General features: G+C 37.6%; 1 protein-coding gene across 1 annotated transcript; it reads right to left on the bottom strand.

Moving 5' to 3' along the window:
* Positions 1–9368: 9368 nt before the first annotated feature.
* LOC107593575 (immunoglobulin superfamily DCC subclass member 3) lies at positions 9369–23075 on the bottom strand. The gene is made up of 12 exons (XM_016283352.1): positions 23030–23075; positions 19953–20264; positions 18825–18969; positions 18617–18747; positions 18256–18393; positions 18007–18165; positions 12156–12321; positions 11398–11648; positions 11124–11288; positions 10625–10813; positions 9584–9700; positions 9369–9499 (listed from the first exon to the last, which is right to left on the bottom strand). Exons 1-12 carry the CDS (start codon positions 23073–23075, stop codon positions 9369–9371), a joined length of 1950 nt encoding a protein of 649 aa, XP_016138838.1.
* Positions 23076–23410: the final 335 nt, after the last annotated feature.

Genomic DNA, 23410 nt, shown 5'->3' with positions numbered 1-23410 from the left:
GAGAAAAAGAACTGGACTGTTGCTCAGTGGTACAAAGTCCTCTTTTCAGATAAAAGTACATTTTGCATTTCATTTGGAAATCAAGGTCTGGAGGAAGACTGGAGAGGCACAGAATCCAAGCTGCTTGAAGTCCAGTGTGAAGTTTCCGAAGTTAGTGATGATTTGGGGTGCCGTGACGTCTGCTGGTGTTGATCTATTGTGTTTTATCAAGTCCAAAGTCAATTCAGCCATCTACCAGGAGATTTTGTAGCACTTTATGCTTTCATCTGCTGACAAGCTTTATGGAGATGCTGATTTCCTTTTCCAGCAGGATTTATCACCTGTCCACACAGTGCCAAAACCACTTCCAATTGGTTTGCTGACCATGATATTACTGTGCTTGATTGGCCAGTCAACATGCCTGACCTGAACCCCATATGGAATCTATGGGATATTTTCAAGAGAAAGATGAGAAACAGTGGATTCAACAATACAAACGAGCTGAAGGCTCAATAGTGCCTCAGCAGTGGCTGATCACTTCCATGCCACACCTCACTGATGCTGTCATTTGTACTAAAGGAGCCTTGAGTATTGAGTGAATAAATGATCATACTTTAAAGAACTTGAACTTTTCTGTTTTGCAAATCCTTTTTTTTGATTGTTCTTGGGAAATATTCTAATATTTTGATATACTGGATTTTTGACTTTCATAAGCTGTAAGCTCTAATCATCAAAATTAAAACAAAATTTTTTTTGAAATGTTTTACTTTACATGTAATGAATCTAGAATATGTTTCACTTTTTGAAATAAGTTACAAAAAAAATGAACTTTTTCAGGATATTCTAATTTTTTTAGATGCACCTGTATATTATATATACATATGTATGTGTGTATATATATAGAGAGAGAGAATACATATGCTTCTGTATAATAATAAAATACATCATTTTTATTTTAAAAAATATATATATTTTATTTTTATATATTTTGACATTTTAAAATATTTACATATATTTATACATATTTTGAGAAATATTTATATATTTTTCGAAAGAATAAAAGCAGAATTTACAGAATAAAAGCAGTTAGGTAATACACAGAGCTGTTTAGTTTACACTTTATAGGTCAAGCCGCTATAAATGATCTGATAAGATGTTAAATGGGTGTTGGTTAAATTACCATTAATCTAATCTTCTCTAGATGCTCTATTGCTCTGAATCAGACTCACTGTGTGAACATCAAAAGCCTCTAAATGGTCTAAAGTGGCATGTGCATCACACAATCAATCAAAGTGAACCCTAACATACCCCCTTTATCTACACATGTGATCAGGGCCATGTAAAAGTGCCTATTATACAGATTTTGTCTCTCATAGTTGAGGTATACCTATGATGAAAATTACAGGCCTCTCTCATCTTTTTAAGTGGGAGAACTTGCACAATTGGTGGCTGACTAAATACTTTTTTTCCCCACTGTAAGCACCTAAATGTACCATGTTTCTGATTACACTAAACTCAGATTTGTGCTTTTGATTCTCACTGGCTTGACATTGTATCTACACCTCACAGCTGAAGGAAAAGCTTGTTTGTCATTCAGTTGTGGCTTTATAAGTGTGTAGGGCTAAACAAAGGAAAGGAAAGGACGTGACGTGTGAATTTGTGCTCTGCATTTAACCCATCCAAGTGCACACACACAGCAGTGAGTAGTGAACAAACACACACCTGGAGCAGTGGAGCCCGGGGAGCAATTAGGGGTTCGGTGACTTGCTCAAGGGTCTCACCTCAGTCATGGTATTGAGGGTGGAGAGAGCGCAGGTAATTCAGCCCCCCCAACAACAATCCCTGAACATGAGACTCAAACCCACAACATTTGGGTTACAAGTCCAACTCTCTAACCATTAGGCCACAAATCAACACACCAATCACAGACAGTGTTGACCTGGCAGACAGGAGAGAACACACAAACTGTTACAAATATACCGGAATAGACACTGGTTTGCGCAAATACTGGAAGCAATAATAAAACACAATAAAATAATGGCAATAAAGCAGACACAAATGTGTTATGAATGTATGAGTCACAGAGCAAACGATTTAAGGATTTGTTGTTTCAATTCAAAATCTTGAAAATTATGAGTTGTTGCCCTTTATAACAAGAATAAACTATGCGAGGTAAATCTTCTCCTAATAGGTCTTTGGCGGGACTAAAACATGTGGTGTCACAACAAGAGACATCTCTAGGGTGAAGACAGGAAGGGCTTGCAGAATGAGGTTTCCATGGCAACAGCAAAATGGTCAAGAGGCTTTGTATGCGTGTATGAGTGTGTATGTACAGGCAGGTTCAAAAGAATGTGACAATGTATCGGTCATTCAATCATGAAAAGAAGAGACTAAAACAGTAATATAAGAGCAAGCAAGAGAAATATGGATGAGAAAATTAGCATGAAAATGATTTAGAAAACTTTGACTCTGCGGTGCCCACTTATTCTATGTGAATTAAAAATCAGAAAGGTGAACAGCACCAAAGACCTGAGGATCGTTAGCTTTTCCCCAAGCGTAACTTAAGCCTCCATTTAATTCTGAGTAAGTGATTTCTACAGTTTATCTGCCCTAAAGATCTGCAGGCATGTCCTTCAGTTATTCTGTGTTGGAGCACTTGGCAAGTCTTTGGTGATTCGCTGTAATGTGTATGGTCCTGGGATTTGGATAAATGGGTGTCAGATTTTTCTGTGAGGTTTTACATCTTGCTCCACCATTATCATCTAAGGACATAAGGACACTGTTAAGAGAACCTAAATTAATTTATGGCTCCTCCCTTATGAAAACCATGGTTTTAAAACAAAACAAACAAAAAACATGGTTACCGTAGTTAAACTATGGTAACCACAAATCAACCACGGTTTTGCTACACCAGCCATAGTTTAATGGTATTTATGGTATTTACAGTAAAACTGTGCTTATACAAATGGTAAGCAAAAAAACATGGTTCCTACACTTTTACTATAATAAAACCATGGATAATTTTTGTAAGGCTAGACAAAGTGAAACATCCTGTATTTGTTCTGATATAACACAACAGCTCTGCAGTATAGCACCTACCCTGATCTATGCCTGCAACAATATATGTATGGTGATGAGACTTGTTTTCAAAGAATATATATCTTTGAAGTGATTAAGTGTGTATTTTCTTACCTCGTTGGAAATTCCATTTTTGTTTCTTGTTGTAAGCATAAAGCTACGGAGCCCATAAAGTAACATTCGCGTGCATGCCAGACCAAGTTTCTTGAAAAACTATAAACCACATGGGGAACAGACATTATATGGAAACGACTACCTGCGCAGTGCGCACGCGAACAATTTTACTTGCGTAGAGATTTCGTGCACGCGAGAACGTTTTCTAGCGCGCATGCCAGCCACTCTAGCGTTTTTTTTGGGGGGGAACCGGTGTCGTTCCCGAAGTCCCCAAAGCCATGTATATGCAGCTCCTGTAAGAGAATTGAGCAACCGACATAAAATGGAGCTGAGGAACGGGAGGGTTGTAGGCTAAATGTGAAGCTCCAAGGCAAAGAGGCCCGCACAGTTTCTGCCGGTCAGAAGATGGTATTGACTGGATATGCCAGAAATGTTTCTCTACCTTTGGGTACACATATTCTTGTCGAGCCCTTTTCCCATTCCAATTTACCAAGTGGGCTTCTGTTCTGTAATGATGTTCTCACTTGCCCACTGTTCTTGTGCAAAACTACCGATCATGACATTACATGATCACGACTTTGGGAACGACTCTCTATACCGTTTTTAAATTTTCATTCATTTTTTTTCATTTAATTTTTCATTTTTGCAATGGTTTACCTGGTAAAATAAAATAAAGGAAAATAAAATGTTAGTAAATGTTGAAATGTTAAAATATAATGTATAATATAATTTAGGCCTATAATAGGCTATAATATAATTAACATACTTTAAATGTTTGATCAAAATTATTGCTAGGGACAATTCTGGATATCGGTTGGGATTTGTCCCTATAGCTTTCAACACCCTTGAGTAAGATGTATATAGCCTATTGTCTTAATAGCTTTTGCAAGTAAATTAATCTTGATTTAATGATGTTGTGAACTATTTTTCTGTAAAACAAAACCAAAATATTGCAAAATTATGTTGGTTTAGCATAAGCCTATGCATCAAGACAAACCCTTCCAAAATAGCAAATAAAATGCTATTTTTGCTTAATTGCTGCTAATAGAAATGTTATCGCTGAAATACATGACTATGGCCTGTTTAAGGAGATAGGTAGAGTACTGGCTGAGGAAGGGCTGTATTTCCTTTTATTTATGAGGCACAGCACAGTGAATGGTCAGGCAGTTTTCTAATGTGCTGCCAATTTAAAGCAGGTTATTTAGAATGACAGCAAGCATTTCAACACACCTGAATGATAGCAGGCTTTAGGCAATGACCAAAACAAAGGAGAGATTTTGTGAGAGAGGTCAGGGGGAAAAGGTCAGTCTTATCCAGATGACGCTGGAGGTGATAAGGTAGAATGATAGGCTAGTTGTCGTTGATGCTAGTTCATGCAGCTAAACCATTGGCAGGGTAGCGTAACATGATTTCAGAAACATGAATTCCTTACATTCAGGTGGCTATTGTGTGTTACTTGTGCGTGTCTGATTATTTCATAGATCAATAAAAACAATATTTTACAGTCAACTCTGTGCTATGTGTCACTATACGTCCAGTTGAAAAGTAATCACACAAAAATATTCTTGTTCTTATTTTTTTTCTTTTTTTTATTTGGTTTCAGGCGCCCTGGAATTTGAACAAATTAGGAAAAGCAGAGATCAGAGACTATCTATTAAAAGATAGAAAAATTACAAGCTATTACAATAGTCACCTTATTCAAGAGAGAGCTCAGCAGTGAAATCTTGGAGCATTTCTAAAGACATTCCCATTGGTTGCTAGGGAATGGCAGTCATCATTATTCTCTTCAAACAGGAAAGGAATTCATCAAAGCCAATTCTTGAGAATACAACCACTACACAAATTAATGATCCAATACAGGAAGGAACGTGCAGTATGTTGAAGGATCTTGATATTTTGTTTTGTAATCTGGTAAAGACCTACAAGACCTACAATTAAGGAAACGCTGTAAGATCGGAATAACAACAATGATAAATGTGAATCACAAGCTTTGTTGTGCTGACAGATCAATTCAGAGCCTGCAGTCTGTATATTAAGTCGTTACCAATTTACAAAACAATTCAACAACCATGGTCCATTTATATAGCATTGTGCATTCATTGCTTTGTCCCTTCGTTTACAATGGCTCTGTAATTGTCCATTCACTAGACACCAATCTCTGTCTTTAATCTTTTTGGTCGGAGACATCATAGTCTCAAAGTGTTTAAAGCTTTTGGGTTTTCAGGTTCAAATAACTCAAAAGGAAGTACATGTTAAAGCATTGTTTTTCCTCATTGGTTCTAGCCCTCAAACTCTAGTTCTCAACTATTTATGTTTTCTATTTTTTTCTAACCAGTGGGTCATAATCCAAACAGATGGGGGATTCACTCATTTATGAGTGCTATTTAACCATTTGAAACCTTTGTAAAAGTGCACTTGGTATCTGCACATTAACATAGGGCCAATTTACACAAACTGAAGTGTAGAATATAAAGGCAAATAAACATAATGAATCCCAAATCATATCTTTGCCAACCTGCTGCATTCAACCCACTGTTTTTTAGGTTTCTAACAAACACTTTCACATTCTCTTTCATCTGCTACAGAGAAATGAAAAACAAAACAGGTGTTTATCAAAATGGACTTAGAAAAAAAAAGCAATAGCAATAATTAAAATATGAATAATAATAACATTTCAAAAATGAACATCAAAATGCCATCTTTCCAACCCAAGGTAAATACCATGACAACTTTGTGAAAGAGAATAGAAAAAAGTTCTACAAAAAGAACCAAATATTGTGTTTAAAATAGGAGTAATCTAATGTTTACCACTATACGAATCACGCTATACAGCTACAAATCTAAAATCCTCCCTTTTTTCTTTCTCGAAACGTTTCAGTTCTTTCAAACTAACATAAGGATGGGAGTTTTAGTCTATGGAGGGGCTGTTTGAACTGCAGTGATTGTGGGTAAACGTTTAACACTCATTATGTTCAAAAGGTCAACCTGGAGTAGTGTAGAACATCTTCAGGAAAGCAGGTTTCTTTGCTTGTCAATCTTAAAGGATGATATCCTCATCTAGATCTTCAGTTAAAGGCCTCTTTGCTTTCTTGATACGTATCATAAAAAAAAAAAATCAAGTTCTTTGGTTCCATTCATATGTTACTGTATACACATAGTTCCCTTGACTTTTTTTGAAAGGGTATCTTTGACCTCTACTGACTCCAGGTTAGACCTACTGTTCGCCAATCACAAAACACATTTATGCATGAACTCATACTAACGTACACTCATGCGTGTTCCTGTGCTTTGGTAATGAAGTGTTACAAAAGAAATAGGGTATGAATGTTAAATATGAAAGAGGTATTTGGTATTATTATTATTCTACTATTTGGCAAGTTCAACTCAGTTATCATAAAGAGGACACAAATGTTCCTTCTCTCGTATCAACATATAAAATCTCCTTGAAAATATATCCCATTTTCATTTGGTTATTATTTAAATGTTAAAAGGTTTTCAAAGAAAAATATGGCAGTTCAATGTCAAAAGAGGGAAGACCGAAAACGTTTGACTATTAAAGCATATTATTGTTGCGGATATTTGTGTGAATAGGATTCTTATTAAGTCCATTTTATTGCAGCTTCCCCTTTTAACACGAACTGCAAAAACATCAACACAATGGCCTAGGTTCATCTAAGGAGGACATGGATATAAAGACAAATGAAAACCTTAAAATTTTTTACATCTTTGGATATCATAAAGCGTGGTTTTCATATCAAAAACATTTTTGGATAATCTGCTGCCATGCCTGTTCGCTTGGGAAAGAGAGAACGCAGTGGTTTCTCAGTAAACCCAAAATCAACCATCATCTCGCAGCTCCGTCAAGTTCCCATGGCAACCGATTTGGCATCTGGAGAAAAGACCAGTTGGTTTGGCTGGAAAGAATCACTTTGGATAAGCATCCTCTCGATGCCATCACATATTCCTTGGTGGAAAGCAAAACATCCTAAGGTTTTTTTGTGGTATCCACATGGAAAGGCCCAAAAATATCCCATTACAATTCTCAAGGGTTCATACATTCCATGTGGAATTTTCATATCACATTCTCCGAACAAAACGAATCCCCTTCTGTACCTGCTGTTTCATCTTTTTCTTTGGAGTTTAGGTTTAGCAGCATCAGAAAGGAATCCATGGAACAGCTTTGGCAGAATCTTAATCATCATATCCGAAACATACCATGGATCCAAGGTGTGTTTGAAGTATTCCACAGCTTAAATGCTTCTGTAGATCTCTGGACGATGAGTTAGAGAGGGGTTCCCAGACAGCTTTTGTCTGCTAAGGCAATATTTGGAGCCAGAGGATGGGCAGCCACAGTCACACTCTCCATGGCAGTCGACCAGATGGGCACCTGAATGCAGGTTCTGGAGGCAGCTGGCACAGGCACTGGCAGTGGGAAGAGTAGCGGGTATCTGCTATTTTTTGGCTGAGGTAGGCAAGCTTTATTAGCAGGGGGCTAATGTCAGCCCAACATAACATTCTGAGGTAGCTATCTTTGGAGGTATACAGCTTTTGGTGGGTATTATAAAGAACAGGAAAGAGGGAAAGGTGGGAAGAATCCATCACCTTTATGGTTCCTCTGGGGTACAGCCTGCCTCGAGGCATGTACGGTGAAACATATAACAATCAATTTATCTGAACTCACACAACCACAAGCAAAGGCAAAATCAAGGCCACGTTATTCATCTTAGTATATCTGAGCTAAGGCTAACAAATGGAACAAACCTCTGTTCCCTGTAATCATTTCAACTGAGAATATGGCTTATTGTAGCTTGTTTTGTAAATCATGTAGTTCACTAAATCACACATACTGAAGAGAAATATTGAGATTATTAAAATGGTTTGTCTTTATATTGGGCATCAGTTCAGGCACAATGCAAGGCTACATCTTATTACCAGAGGACGCATTGCAAAATGAAGTTTTGGTTTTAGCAGAAAGCCCTTTGGTAATAAAATATAAAGCGGAGTTGGTATCATTGTGTTTAGCTTCCATTGTGTATTTATGCTCAGAAAGAGTGCAGTAACTATTTGTAACTTAGCATGCTAGCATAAAAAATTAGTACAGTATCTCCTAAGGCTATCATTTGGTGTTCTTGTGAGGATACATCGAAATAAAGATCTTAAAGGAATCAAGCTTTGGTTCTAAATGGATGAAGCAAAAGATACAAATGGGACAGGCTAAGTTAAACCAGCTCAATTAACAAAATGTTTGTAGTTAAAGCAGGCCCATTTACACCTTTAAACAGTAGCAGCAGTTTAGGTGACAGACTGGGCATGATAAATATGGACTAAAGGGATTTTGGTGGGCAGGCTAGGCAGAGGAACCACAAGGAGAGAGATCACTGAGGCAGTGCTAGCTAAGGGCTAATGCTAGCCAGTGTCTGTGCCAGTGCCTGGCAGACTGGGTGAGTGCTGCTCAATAAGAACCTGGCATTGGGCCTGGCGATCTATATTATGACCCTGAAAAAGAGAAAACAGCCGTTAGTATGATAAGCTACCTTTTTACGAAACCCTGACAATCAGAGCACAAGTTCAGTTCCAACTGTTGATAAACTCTGTTAGCAGACTAGAAAAAGGCTCTGAGAAGTGTTTTGGCAGCAACTTCACAAGCTGTAACTACAGTGACACTACTGGGGTAATATATTTAACTGATATTCAGATGAAATTACAAAATCAAGAGTAGCATATCCATTCACTAACTGTGTTGAGATTATATTTTGTGGCATCTGTGGTCAAGAAAAAAAATGAAGGTTGGGGAGGGGGCTATATTTGCTATAGATGGCTTCTTCTCAGTTATAATGTGCTGAGACTAGAAGTCAACTAGAAGTCTTACTTGTGGAACCAGTTCAATGCCTTGAGCAGGTTGTGTTACTGCCGCTTTTGGGATGCCGTTGGGATGCCCTCCAACTTCGCCCTGTGGCACAGACCAGCTGTCCTGAGTCCCCTTCCTACAGAGGAAACTGAGAAAAAAATGAAATGTATTTATTATACTTATACTATTATCTCTTATTATATATGTACATACATATGCATTATATATATTATGTAATTGTTATTATATTGTATATTTATTATGTATGATGTTATTATATTTTATATTTGTGAAGTGAATCGATATAAAAATTTGCACATATATTTTGCACATCTCTCCAAAAGGTCCATTACCTGCGCCGATATCCAAACATGAGGAAGAGAACACAGAAAATGATGCAGGCCATGCCAATGTGGATGCCAACCACAATGCTGCTCACCGAGCTCTCTACACCCCTGCAGTTACACGGAGTTTCCTCTCCTGCAGCAAAGAAAATGATAATTATACACTTATACAATAAATAATAAACACAATCATGTGTGCCAAAAGTAAATGCTAATTTACCTGCTCTGGTTTTAGCACTAGTCCCGTCCTCAGCCAGTGAAACAAGTTTCTTTGAACAGTCGCTCTCTCCATTGCCATTGTAGGCCACCAGCTTGACTTCATACACAGCGCCGGGGTCTTGTGAAAAAAGAAAATGGAAACGGTCAGTATCACACACACTGCAAATCAATCAAAGTTACTCATGCATTTGCCTCACACATGCACAATCTAATACATATTCATTGAGCTGGTTTTGTTGACTTTGCAGTCACAGTAGAACTATTGATCAGCTGAGTCATGCTGATTGAGGTCCGGTGTAAAACCTCCTGGCTATTACGGTCCTTACGGTCCTTCTTTTACTTGGGCAATTTTCTTTTTATGTGATGCAGGATCTGTTTTCGTCAATATCTCAGTTTTCACACTCTCTTCAGAGTTCTCTGAATTCACACAATTGTCACGTAACAATACAAGGAAAAACTTAGAGGAGCATTTGTTCTCTAGTGCTCATGATTTATTTCAGGTCTGCTCTTAAGGTGGGTGAGTGAGGGAATATGTCAACTGTCACTGTACTAACATAATGGCTTTTTCAGAGCTGCATGTAGACAGAATAGTTAAGTGAGAGAGTATTCAGCATAAAACATTAAAATAAGGAGGGCTAGATGGAATCTGATGGCTTTTTTGTGCTGACAACATGTTTTTTTTGTAGTTGTTGCTAAATTGTTCTTAAGCTTATTAAAATAATACAAGTATTTTCTTTATATTAAAATTTTATGTTTTATATATGAAAAAAACCCTGAAGAGAAACATTTTCAGATTGCAAAATCAAGATTAGCTGACACACATTTTTAAAACATATTTTGTAATAAATACAATTCTCTGCACCGAGTTTGAAAACCCCTGACTTAAGATATACTTACAATCATTTTATTTGCATGCATTAACATTTAACTGCATTAGATTAGCAAACCATTTGGCATTTGCAAAGATACACTGAATCTAGTCTATAGTTGCGTCAATAGTTTCATATAGTCTATACAAACAAGAAAACAAATTTTCCCTCACCGAGATGAGAAATGGTGTGAGTGTTAACATGGCATGGCAACTGAATGGGCCCCTGGATCTCTCCATGGGGAACCCTGCGGTAAGACAGTCGGAAACCCTCTGTTTTTCCTGGCTTATTGGGCAGCTCCCATAGGACCTGCACTGCTGTGGTGTTTATTGCTTTGGTGAAAAATGTAGGTGAACTGGGCACTAGATAGGGTGCAAAGAGAGAAAACCCATTATAATGAGCTCAGAGGAACAAGGAACACTGTCAGAGTTCATTCTGTTCAAGCAAAAAACAGGTGGATGGGCAAAAAGAGAAGCCATAGAAAGAAAAGAAAAAAACAGATGCTTAAACATGTGGCAAAGCAGAGAGAAGGATAATATTAAAGGACAAGGTAGCAGACAGAGGGAGTCAAAAATGCTGATGTGGGAAAGAGAAGAGACAGTTAGAGAGGGAGAGTTTGAAATTGTAGTGACCTAAGCAAAACATAAAAGCAATCTTTATGCAGCTACATACCGCCTCCTAGTGTTGTGGAAACAACAGTACTGGACCGTTCACTAGCACCCAGCGGAGAGTAAGCTTTCAGGTAGATGGAGTAGGTGGTCGCGGGTTCAAGGTTTGTGAGGTCATGCTGAAATGTTGTCTTACTCACAGCCTCCTGTAGTTCTTTGCTTTCAGGCTCTGAAAACAAAAGTGCACCAATTATGAAGTACTATTCCAAAAATACCAGTAGAGAGCAAAATATGTTCCAGTTTAGTGGAAAATCTGAATTCCAGACAGAGACACTCACCGCCATATTTGCGGATATGCAGCACATATCCGATGATCCCGTCTGTGATTTCGGCTGGTGGCTGGGTCCAGGAGAGCTGCAGGGTGGTTTTAGACAGAGCTGTGGCTTTCAGGCCCTGAGGGGCATCGGGCAGCTCTTTGGCCAGGGACACAGCCAGACGAGCACTGGCCTGGTTAGTGCCGGCAGAGTTTTCAGCGATGCACTGGTATATGGCCTCATCCTCTGATGTTATGCGAGTCACGGCCAGGGTGCTAAAAACATTCATTATTATTATTATTATTATTTTAAATCTATTCTCTGATTTTTAATGTAACCTTGTTAACATTCACAGATATTGCACATCGCACAATTAGGATGACATAATATAAAACAGGTGAACACTGACATCTAGTGGACAGAAGTTGCTAATGCTCCCAGACAAATTATTGCAGGTAAATAAAACAATTAAAATTTTGTACACTGTATACATTTGAATGAATAAATAAATAAATACAAAACAATTCATTAAATTAAAAATACCAATACAAATAATAATAAAAATCTAAATAGGCATATAAACAAATAAACAGACACTTTTAGATTTTACGCCATTTTAGATACTTTTTTTGGTATTTTTATTTGTTAATTTGTCTGTTTATGATATATGCCTACCTATTGTTTAAGGTTTTGTGGACTGTGTGTTTCAGCAGTAAGTTTGTGTATCCCTGTCAATACTTCTGAGTCTCATATAATTTAAGTGTGTATTTATAAGTGTATACCTGTTATTGTTAGTGAGTTTCACATTATCGCCTGGGGTGAGTATCTTTCCATTCTTCAGCCAGATGATATGAGGTTCAGGAACACCCTGAGCCACACATGTGAACACAGCACTGCCTCCTGCTGGCTTAGACACAGACTGCGGCCACTGAATGAACTCTGGAGGAGCTGGGGAAACAGAGGAAACAAGGGTTATAGTTAAATACATTTATACTAAACCATACGCAAACTCTTTTTTTTACTTGAAATAAAATATATGTTATGTATGTATTAAAATAACTAGACCTGGAACTGAAATAAAAATGAATAAAAACTACATATACATATAAAAACTTATAAAAATGACAAAACCACACAACAAAAAACTTAAAACAAAACTAAAAATGTTAAATTATTAATTTAAATAACTTATCCAATATCAATGAGACTAAAATAACACTGGGTGAGACAAAAATAACAAGAAGGCATTATTTATTTATTTAACCAATTTAATGATGAGTACAGACAGTATAATAGCGAGGCAAAGATCATTTAACTAACATCAGATCTTGAACTTAAACTCTTTTTATAACCGCTCTGTATCTTCCTAAATGACCCCTGCAGCCCCTCCTCTGGCTCAGCAGCGCAGATGCAGGTTCACCGTTTCGCTTGACACCCCTTCAGTGTCCACACAATGGCCATGCATATACGTAGAGCTCTCCAGACCCCAGGACTATGCATCTCATTGATCTACTGACACCCACCACAACCAAACACCCCCACAAGAGCCCCTTCTCCCTGGGAAGAGGGTCCGAAGTGGTCTGCGGAGGTGTGGAAGGTCATAGGTCAAAGGGAACCCTATTTCAATAGACAGCTATTAATCAATGCAGGCACAGATCTTTAAAACAGCGCAGCTTCTCTTTCAAATGAGGTCAAAAATTTTTAAACAGTTGGACAAAAATATAGATTTGCCAGATCAATATGAGCTGCAGAGAAGCTGTTTAATTGGGTTTCATACTGATTGTTCTGTTTCTCATCATTGTGTCCTGAATAATATCTCTAAAGAGAATTAAAAATGAAAATATTCAGAACCAATTTATAATCTAAGTGAGTTAACATATGCGTGTGTGTGTGTGTGTGTTTATACGTATAACCTTATATAGCTTATGTATATAACCTTAGGTTAGAATACCATGACAAGACATCAAGTACCACTATAAAACACAAAATTCATCATATATGTGCAAGTAGGTCTGAAATGAAAAATACAGCCTTAAAAACACTTCAGTGGGTTCTGCTCAGGCTTTAGGGTCAAAGTGAAAAGTGGGAGGGGCTGGAGGGGTGTGTGTATAATGAAACTATAGCAGGGCACAATAGGACAGAGGTCATTTCAGACCTCCAGACACAGTCTGAATGAACAGCGGTCACACAGTGTGTGTGTGTGTGTGTGCGCGCATGAGGAGGGTTGTCATTCATCAGCCACGTCATTGTGGTTCTCTTCTCTCCCAAGAAGCACTTCACACTTGAACCGGAGTAGAACTGTTGATGAATAGACATCCTTGAATAGAAATGTTTTAAACTGAGGAGGGACTAAATAAAGGCCCTGAGAGGGAGCTGATACATGCATTTTAATGTTTTTGAAAAAAAGTCTCTATGAATTGGTGCTCAAATATTAATAATGGTTCTTATTATTAGCAATGCTGAAATCAGTTTTTTTCTGCTTTATATTTTTGTGTAAACCATGATATGTTTGATCAATCATTAATGCATCCTTGCTGAATAAAATATGAGTTTCTTAAAAAAATTAAAAGCTTACTTTTCCAAACTTTTTAATGTTAAAATATGTTAAGCAGCACAACAGTTTTCAACATTCAACACTGGGGACTGGAGTAATGCCTGCTGAAAATTCAGCTTTACCACCAAAAGAATAAATTACATTTTGAAATATATTTAAATAGAAAACAGGTATTTTAAATTGTAATAATATTTCACAATATTACTGTTTTTACTGCATTTTTCAAAAAAGTAGGTGAGCATAAGAGACTTCTTTCTCAAACATTAAAAAACTTAATTATACCAAACTTTTGACCTGTATTTACATTTTTTTGATTAACTGATTTTGATTAACTGATACATTTTTTATCAGTTGATATTTAATATTAGACCTGATTTCCAAAAGTGATGGGATTAACTTTGTACCATGTCATTAAAAACATGGTTAACTAAACGTGCAGTTTACACTTTTAGAAATATTATTGAAATGTTTGGGGGGGGGGGGGGGTTGGGTTCACATTAGAATGTGTTATGATCACTAAAGACTATTTAAAAAAGACCAATCCAAACTGCACTGGTTCTATTTCTGTCAGACAAAATCATTTATATGTCATTTAAAAAAAAAAAAAAAAAATGTTTTGGTCCGACTTAAACTGAACTTCTTAAGTACATGTAAAATCCCAGTGAAAGTCAGCTATAAATACAAGCACACTTAAAACATGCACATGTCGATCTGTGACTGATTCAGATGGATTTATAATTTTATGACATGTAATTTCCTCTGCCTGCAAACAGGAAGCAATCGGAGTACAATTAAATAACAGCATCAGCTTTTGGGGTCTGTTTTCCACTCCAACAGCTAACCAGCTGTGTCTTTACAACCAGGATCAACTGACAGCATCAGTACCCAATCCATCTCATGTATTGATCAGTTATTCTTTTAGCAGGGTCTTCGATCCTGACCTTGAGTTTGATCCGGTGGCTATTTCTCATTCATTTAATCCTGTTGTGTGACTTATGCAATCAATTAACATTATTGAAAAACATGGCTGCCTCCTGACTTGAATGAACTGGTTCTTGAATGCATTTGTGGATTTCAAGTCACATATAATGACTTATATCAGTAAGCCTCATGTTTAATATGAATTGCTATTTCTGCACCTGCTTTGATGTGTAGGCGCACATTTTCAGATTGAGAAAATGTAACTTAAGGAAACCCCTCAGCTGAACCCTGATGTCAATATCCTTTCATTTTCCATATTAAAAATAGTCCAGGGTTAAAATAAAGGAAGGGGTTCCCTCAACACAAAGCTGTTATAACGTCACAGTCCCCCCCTTGAACTTCGTCACCCGCTGCCTGACCACCAGCTGGGACGAGAACAACTGCCCTCATAATGCTATGGAAACTGTGGGGGAGGGGTCATGAAGGCCCATCACCCTTCCTCATTTGAGGACCATCCATTCTGCTGCTTCATCACCTGTCTGTCAGAGGAGGCTCCACCCCCTCTGCTTCCTAGGCCAATGTCAAAGGTGAGAAATGAGAGGGCAGAGGTGAGAGGGGATACCTCGCCCCTCCCAAAACATACACATGCACACTAGGAAGACTGCTCTTTGCCTGTCTGTCTTCCTTTTTGTTCTCTATTGTCCACATCCTGGCTCAGCATCTGTCCTAACCTTCATGACTGTGTGAAAGTGCAGACCTCACATCCACAATGAGCAGTCTGGAGGACCATAACCTGACAGAAACAAACCCCCTCAGCTTTGAACTTGACTAGGATGTGCTGATTTTACCTTTGTGACTGGCAGACAGACTGTTAAGTTATCAAATGTGTTCACACAACATACCAAATGTCCCTTTCGGCTTATTCTGTTGAATTTCAGTGCTTGTCTATCAAGTCAAAATTATTTAAGACTGCTTCTTCTACTTTAATATATTTTTAAAAATTAATTTATTACTTTGATGGCAATTTTCAGCAGACATTGCTCCAGACTTTCCAATCTTTCAGAAATAATATGCTAATATTTGGTGCTCAATAAACATTTTGTATTATTATTATTATGAACAATATGATGTGTAAATGGTAAATTAACATTTACCAAGATTAATAAATGCTGTAATGCTGTTAATTCAGTATACTGAATGTTAACATATTAAACCTTATTATAAAGTATTATTGATCAAACATATTCTTGCGCAATTCCTTGATAATGAATTTAATTTCTGTCACTCTGTGTTACTCTAAATTTAATTTTGCTTCACTGATCTGAATTACTTAATGAGGCTTTTCTCAGGGTTTGCTGGGAAGGTTTGTGCTTTCTTTTTTTGGAGAAATAACCTAACCTAATCTCTTTGTTCCCATCTTACACAAAAAGTGGATCAATAAATGAATCAATACATTCAAGATTACCTCCCCTAAATGGCTTCACTGCCAATTCTATTGTAAAAAGACTGATAGGGGTGACTATTGATTGATCAGACTTAAGCCGGACATTTGGGACACAGACAGAGAAAGCACACCTGGGTGCAATTTCAACAACAATTTAACAAATGAATGGATGCATAAAGCTAAGGGACCACAGGATAATCTTCATTATCACAGCAGATATTTCAAATATCTGCCTCCTGGCCATCACTTTTACTGTTTAAGATGTTAAAAGACATTATTAGGATTATTCTTAAATTCAGATGAATTAGAAGCTTAGTCGTTCACACTTACTACTACCAACTGTGATATTAACTGACTTTTGTACTACGCCTCTCATGGATGATTTACCCATTTGTTCTCCCTCATGTTGTTCTTTCCTAAAGACCCCCAGTGTGCAGCTACTTTGAAGAAAGCCAATGAAAGGAGCATATATACCTCAGGGATATATGATCAGGTTGAATATACGGACAGTAGCAGGGTGATGGATGAGATGTGTCATGGGGTGTTGAAGGGGGGATATCTCCTAACAGCTGACTTCATTACCCAAGCTATTCCTCTCAAGCCCAGCTGGACAGCAGCAGCAGGCCTTAATTACCATAATGGTAGCCAGAATCTCACACCATCAGACCCAGTACAGAGTGAGGAAAAAACCAAGAAGGGCAAAGGTGAGAGAAGGGAGGGCCTGAATATTGACTTCTCCTGCTGTGCTGACCAGTCAGCTTCCAAGGGTCATGTTCAAAACTAGCTCTGCCTGATGTCTGGCCATCATAGCAGCCAAAAAATACTATATTCATTCAATACAAACACAGCTATAAACATACACACAGGACAATAGGCTTGCTCTGTTGTGCTCAGTGATGTGTGCAAATAATAAAATTACTGTAATAGTGCAGCTTTGTGAACTTCTGTCTCAACAAATCAGGATTAAGCAGTGTGGGGTCAGCTATTATTTACAAAATACTGAAGCTAATATATCTACTTTTCTGATTCAATACACTAACGTTCAAAAGTTTGGGTCCAGTAAGATTTTTTTAAAACAATACTTTTATTCAGCAATGATGAGTTAAATTGATCAAAGGTGAAAGTAAAGACATTTATAATGTTACATAAATGCCAAATAAAACCTGTTCTTTGAAATTCGTAGTAATAAAAGATTCCTAAAAAAAGTCAAAGTTTCCACAAAATATTAAGCAGCTAAACTGTTTTCTACAGTGATAATGATAATAAATGCTTCCTGAGCAGCAAATCAGCATATTAGAGTTATTTCTGAAGGATCATGTAACACTGAAGACTGGAGCAATGACTGCTGAAAATTCAGGGGGGAAAAAATACATTTTAAAATATATATAGAATATAGAGTATAGAAAAATTTAATATAGAAATATAGAAAACTTTTTGTAATAATATTTCACAATATTACTGTTTTGACTGTATTTTGATCAAATAAATGCAGCCTTGGTGGGCATAAGAGATTTTTTTCAAAAACATTAAAAAAAATTGTACCAACCCCAAACTTTTGAATGGTACTGTATATCACAAAACACTGCAAATGATCTTTCAGCTGAGACAAAAGGCCAAAATGAGGAGAAATTAGATGAAAACGTTTTAAAACTTAAGTGGAAAATCAGTAAGAACATGTCCCAAAATATCTTCAATACAAATCCAGGAAGTTTACCTTGAACTACCAGCCTGCCCAATGCGGTACGCCTCATCCTGGTACCAGGCCGGTTGGCAGCACACACATACACCCCAGAGTGCTGAAGGGAGACATCAGAGATCATCAGATTCCCCGTCCCGAGCACTTGTATGCCCTCCACTCCGATAGATCTGCCGTCTGATGGGAAAAAATTATGAGAAAAATTCAACTACAAGAAATCTAGAATGTTAAGTTATCTTTGCACAGTTTAAGTGTAAGGATTCATACCAAGTCTACTCCAAGACACAATCGGGCGAGGGTTTCCAGTGGCGATACACTCCAGGATGGCAGTCTGATGGACTGTGATGGTGAGGTTCTGTGGGCCGGACAGGATGACTGGCTCCTTATAGGTGCGAGGAACACCTCCTTAGAGTAGAAGGGCAAATAAAGAGATGATGAAACTGGAGCTAAATTACAGATCACTGATATAAGGATGACATTTGACATGACATTTGAGGTAATCAATATGCTGGTTGTTCAATACAAACATAATATAGCACATTGCTTATTTACAGGATGCATAGAGTTGAAGGTTAAGATTATGCACATGCAGTCTGGGGTGTTTGCCAGATCAAGGGTGACTACTGACCGGTTACGTTCAGATAGGCCTCATGGCTGTAGCGGGTGTTGGCGATATTAGTGGCAACACAGCGATAGACACCAGCATCTGATTTTTTAACTCCTGTAATCTGCAGAATACCCATTGGGAGAAGAGTGTACCTGAGCAGAAAGAGTAACATGAATGAGCAATCCTGTGAGGAAGAATATAAAGAAATACAGTAAGAACTGTGTGTTACCTGTCATCAGATGTTCCAAGCACAACACGGTCCTTCTCCCAAGTAATGCTGGCCTCAGGAATACCATTGACCTGACATTGGAAACGTGCAACACCTCCCTCATCTACTGACATGGACTCTGGGTGAGTGTGGAATTTTGGAAGAGCTGTGGAAGACAATTGAGAGTTATTTATAAACCAAATATAATAATAATGATTTCTAAAGGATCATGTGACACTGAAGACTAGAATAATGGCTGCTGATATTCAGCTTTGCCATAACAAGTGTAAAGTACATTTTAAAATCTATTAAAACAGAAAACATTTATTATAAATTGTAATAAAATTTCACAGAATTATTGTTGTTTACTGTCTCAAACAGATGCAGCTTGGTCAAGCATAAGAGACTTCCTTGAAAAAATATGAAATAGATTTCTTTTGATCAATATACATTAAGCATAAATGCATCAAAACTTAGGGAGGTTTAGGTTTAATTTTAAGATTATTCAAAGAAATATTCTTTATACGATTTTGCATGTGAAGTCAATTTATCCTGTTTTGAGGATGTTAAGATATTTGGATATAACACATTATATAGTTTTCTAGATATTTTCTAGATACAGAAACAAAAGATAAGTATACTTATTAAGAAAACTATTTTTATGACTCTATGTGGTATAACAACTGTTTGTACTGTCCCATATGTGAATTTACTGTGATAACTTGATATTGGCATCTAAAAAGGTGATTTTTTTATTGGGGATGTAGGGTGAGGTGCCAAGAGAATTGTAGTCTAAATAGCCTGGTCATTCTTATAATCAATAGGTAGGGGTGTTAGAAGAAGGGGCTCCCAATGATAGTTAATTGCCATGGTAACAGTACCTTCTGGGGAAGCATGTAGTGACAACTATAGTTCTACAGGATTATCACCCACCCTACTGCTTTTATTGGACCAAAGGGAGAACCAGAGGAAGATGGGAAAGGACAGAGTAACAGATAGTAAACGGACATTGGTACATCCACTATATCACTGTATTTTTCAAACAATTGCGTAATCATAGGCAAAGCATACGATTTCATATCCGAGTGAAAAACTATCTACTGTCACCCTGTCTCCCATGTTTGAAATGCTTTCTCTTCAGTCACTCACATGCGAGTTGCACACGGGCCTTGCGGCTGACCAGCATGCCGTAGTGGTTCTGTGCAGCGCAGTAATACTCTCCAGCGTCGGTAGCATCTCCATCCCGTCTCTTCTGGAAGCTGCGAATCAGGAGCGTGCCGTTGGATAGGATCTTTGCCCGACTGCCTACTCCTGAAAGCAGCGGAGCTCCGTTCTTATGCCACGTCACCGTAATGGGACCCTCACCATCCACCCTGCAGTCCAGCATTAATGGCCTGTCCCGTACCGCGATAACATCACTGGGCTCAGTAAGGAAAGCCAGCTCAGATCCATTACACAAACCTGATAGTGAGAGAGAAATGGAAAATGGGTCAGATACAAACTAGATTATAATAAAAGCTATGCATATGAAACACTGATGATATATAAAAAGAATAGTGATGAAGTTCTATTGGGTCTAACAGACACTTAATATTCCATAATATTATTAATTTGACTTCACTGATGCTATCGAAGGAGAACGAAACTTGAACTGGATAATGACAATTGTCTTCTGTAGAGCTGCTTTATAGCTGAATTTAATTTGTTTAAAAATATATGAACTCTGCAACTTTAACACTGTTACTGAACTAAATGTATTCAACATTGAACTAAATTGAGTTAAATAACGACACTATTGTCTTTTAGAGCTGCTTTACAGCTGAAACTGTATTAATTTCATAACTGGAGAACTCTGCTAAATTAATGCTGTTATTTTCTCATTTATTACTGTGAAGTTGATTTGAAACAATCTATTTTGTTTCAAAGCACTATATACGTAAATGTGGCTTGACTGCTAAAGTCTTCTAAAGCTAAAGAATGATTTTAGCTACTTTCCTTGAAATATTTGTATTTTAAAATTGCTAAAATTCCTTTTTGGTCTCATCCACAACTTTCATGGATTTTGAGTTTATGATATACATGTACGTTTTTGTGTTTGCTGCATATGTCTGTGTTTTCTTTTAATTCAAGACTCGAACAAAAAGAAAACGCCTTTGAAAATGAAAGCTCTGAGGTCAAACTTTCCATATCCACAAAACTGCATTTGTGTCTCATTACTGATGTCATTGTGAGCTTTACCATTTAAGCATATCTGCCTATTTACTCAGTGTCACCAAACCAAACCTGGTCATCACAATAGAGACAAATGCAATGCAGCCAGTGAACCATAGAGGGCTGTGACAAAGCCAGAGTAGAAGGGATGGAGAATTAGGGTGAGTTATGGGGTCAAGTTAGAGGAATCTCTTTTGAGCAAACGCACCCTTGATGACAATAGCCCTGTGACGACACCCTTTTCCCAAAAACAACTCCCGGCAACCACCAGGAGCCTTCTGCACCCCTCTCAGTCTGGACCATCTGCCCCCCACTTATACAAACCCCCACCATTCCAAACCCCCAGCGGTCACATTTTCCTTTCAGTCTGATTCCAGGGTGACTTTCCCATGCCACTGGTTCACCCCAGTCCTCTCTCATTGTCAAATTGCTACATGGCCATTTCATACATCTTCTGTGCTTTTCATATGGAGAACTCCAGACCTAAAGCCACCCTTAATGTGACCTCTGGAGATGGCCGGTGTCTCCGGCAGCTGTTATGTTAAGGAACACAAGTCTGCTCTTGAACTTGCACTAGATGAGATGTAAAGTACCTTTAGTATCTGTTAGGTAGATATAACCTACCCCACTTTCAATATGCACTTCTGTTCCTCTGCTTGCTAAAATATACTCATTTCTGACGGCTGGGGTCCACAAACACCACCTGCTCTTGATCGAGACATGAAATTCATAAGTAAATAAGAGTCTTAAAGGGATAGTTTACCAAAAAATGAACATTGTCTCATCATTTGCTCTGTGGAACACAAAAGAAGAGTTCTTTAAAATATCTTAATTTGTGTGCAGAAGATATTTTGAAGAATGTCTGTAGTCGCTGACTTCCATAGTGTGGAAAAATACAATAGAAGTCAATGGCTACCAGCAGCTGTTTGTGTCTGTTGTGTTCAGCAAAAGTAAGAAAATCTTACAGGTTTGGACTTGAGGGTGAGTAAATTTGACATAATTTTGAGTTTTGGTTGAACTAGCCATTTAAAGAAATTCTGCTCTTTGCATCCAGCTGCTCAGTATTTTAAATTTCATATACACCATTTAGAGCTGTAACAGTGGATGATGTATTATAGGAAGCAAAATATATATGTACTATATTGGTTATCGTCAATATTTAAGAAATTAGCAATACTTATACATAATATATAGATTTTGTTATGCCAATATTTTACTTTTAGACAACTTTTACTATCCTCTAATGCTCAATTAAATTGAATCTTTAAAAAAAACACTAATAATTTAAGGACACTTTAAAAAAAAATATCTTTAGCAAATGTCAAAAGAAACATTTTTCATATTGTACATTATAATTAGTGATGAATAATTTACTTGTAACTTTTAAAAAATATTGGTATGGTCCAGAAATACCTGTTTCACTCTTATTCGAAGTGCATATAGGAAACCATTACTGCAAAATCTGACATTACCCATGACAGCAGGACCAGATAAGCTAAATCGCCTCACTCTCATATAACTTGGACTCATATAACTTTGAACAATATCAATACCGGAGTCCATAAATATATAGCGCTATAAACTAGACTTCCAATGAAGGGAATATCTGGGATGCACCTTTTGCTCCTGGTTAGGTCACACACTGAGCAGATGTAGATGGGATGAGTCTGTCTCTTCCTTTTTCATTTTTATGAGGGCTAGCTTACATCTGACCCTTCCCTGGCTTACTCCACCCGAAGTGTTAATGAAATTCAGAGGTCCCAGGGGAAAGGGGGGGTTATGTCACACAAGCTGGTTTCAGAAATACAGAGAATAACACATGGGTCTAAGCAATAAAGACATGGATGTACAAATATAATGTTAGTTCTTGCTTGATACATCCAATTAAACAACGTAATGTTGTAGCAGGGATATAAATGGACTGCATATTTAACATTAACCATGTTAGAGAACAATTAAATATATTAATATACTGTTTTCTAAGGTAGAAGTTTTTTTGTTTCTGCACACCTCACAAAGGAAACTGTGCTCCATGATCTTCCCATTAGAGAAGTTTGTCATTATACCTCATTCTCTAGGATCTAAGATCTCCATTGTTGCTACAACGGTGATGATGGTGCATGAAGTATGTCGATTATAAGTCTATGCTAATAACCCATTCCAACCTGCATGAGACTTGATTAAGAGCTCAAGCCTGGGGATAATTCTGATCATTCAGATGAGAGGTGGATAGAAATGGGGTTTTGGGGGATTGTAAATGGTGTTCTGAGCAGCAGGAGACCCCCACCCATCCCCACCCCTTGAGCTGTGACCTGGGTCCCTAAAGGGTCATGAGAGAGTTGGTGAAGGGTGGAGGAACAACGTGGGGCTTAAGGCAGACAGCCTGTGTCCAGTCA

The sequence above is a fragment of the Sinocyclocheilus grahami genome, unplaced genomic scaffold (assembly GCF_001515645.1).
Source record: "Sinocyclocheilus grahami isolate Dianchi unplaced genomic scaffold, SAMN03320097.WGS_v1.1 scaffold173.1, whole genome shotgun sequence".
NCBI lineage: Eukaryota > Metazoa > Chordata > Actinopteri > Cypriniformes > Cyprinidae > Sinocyclocheilus > Sinocyclocheilus grahami.
This window is presented reverse-complemented; position numbering and strand designations above follow the sequence as displayed.

Bases quoted from the DNA above. Each gene is read 5' to 3' on its own strand.
- LOC107593575 (XM_016283352.1), bottom strand. From the start codon at position 23,075: ATGACAAACTTCTCTAATGGGAAGATCATGGAGCACAGTTTCCTTT. The intron at 18,748-18,824 runs GTAACACACAGT...CTTTCTGCTCAG, and splicing joins CTTGGAACATCTGATGACAG to GTACACTCTTCTCCCAATGG. The intron at 18,394-18,616 runs GTCAGTAGTCAC...TTCTACTCTAAG, and splicing joins GGCCTATCTGAACGTAACCG to GAGGTGTTCCTCGCACCTAT.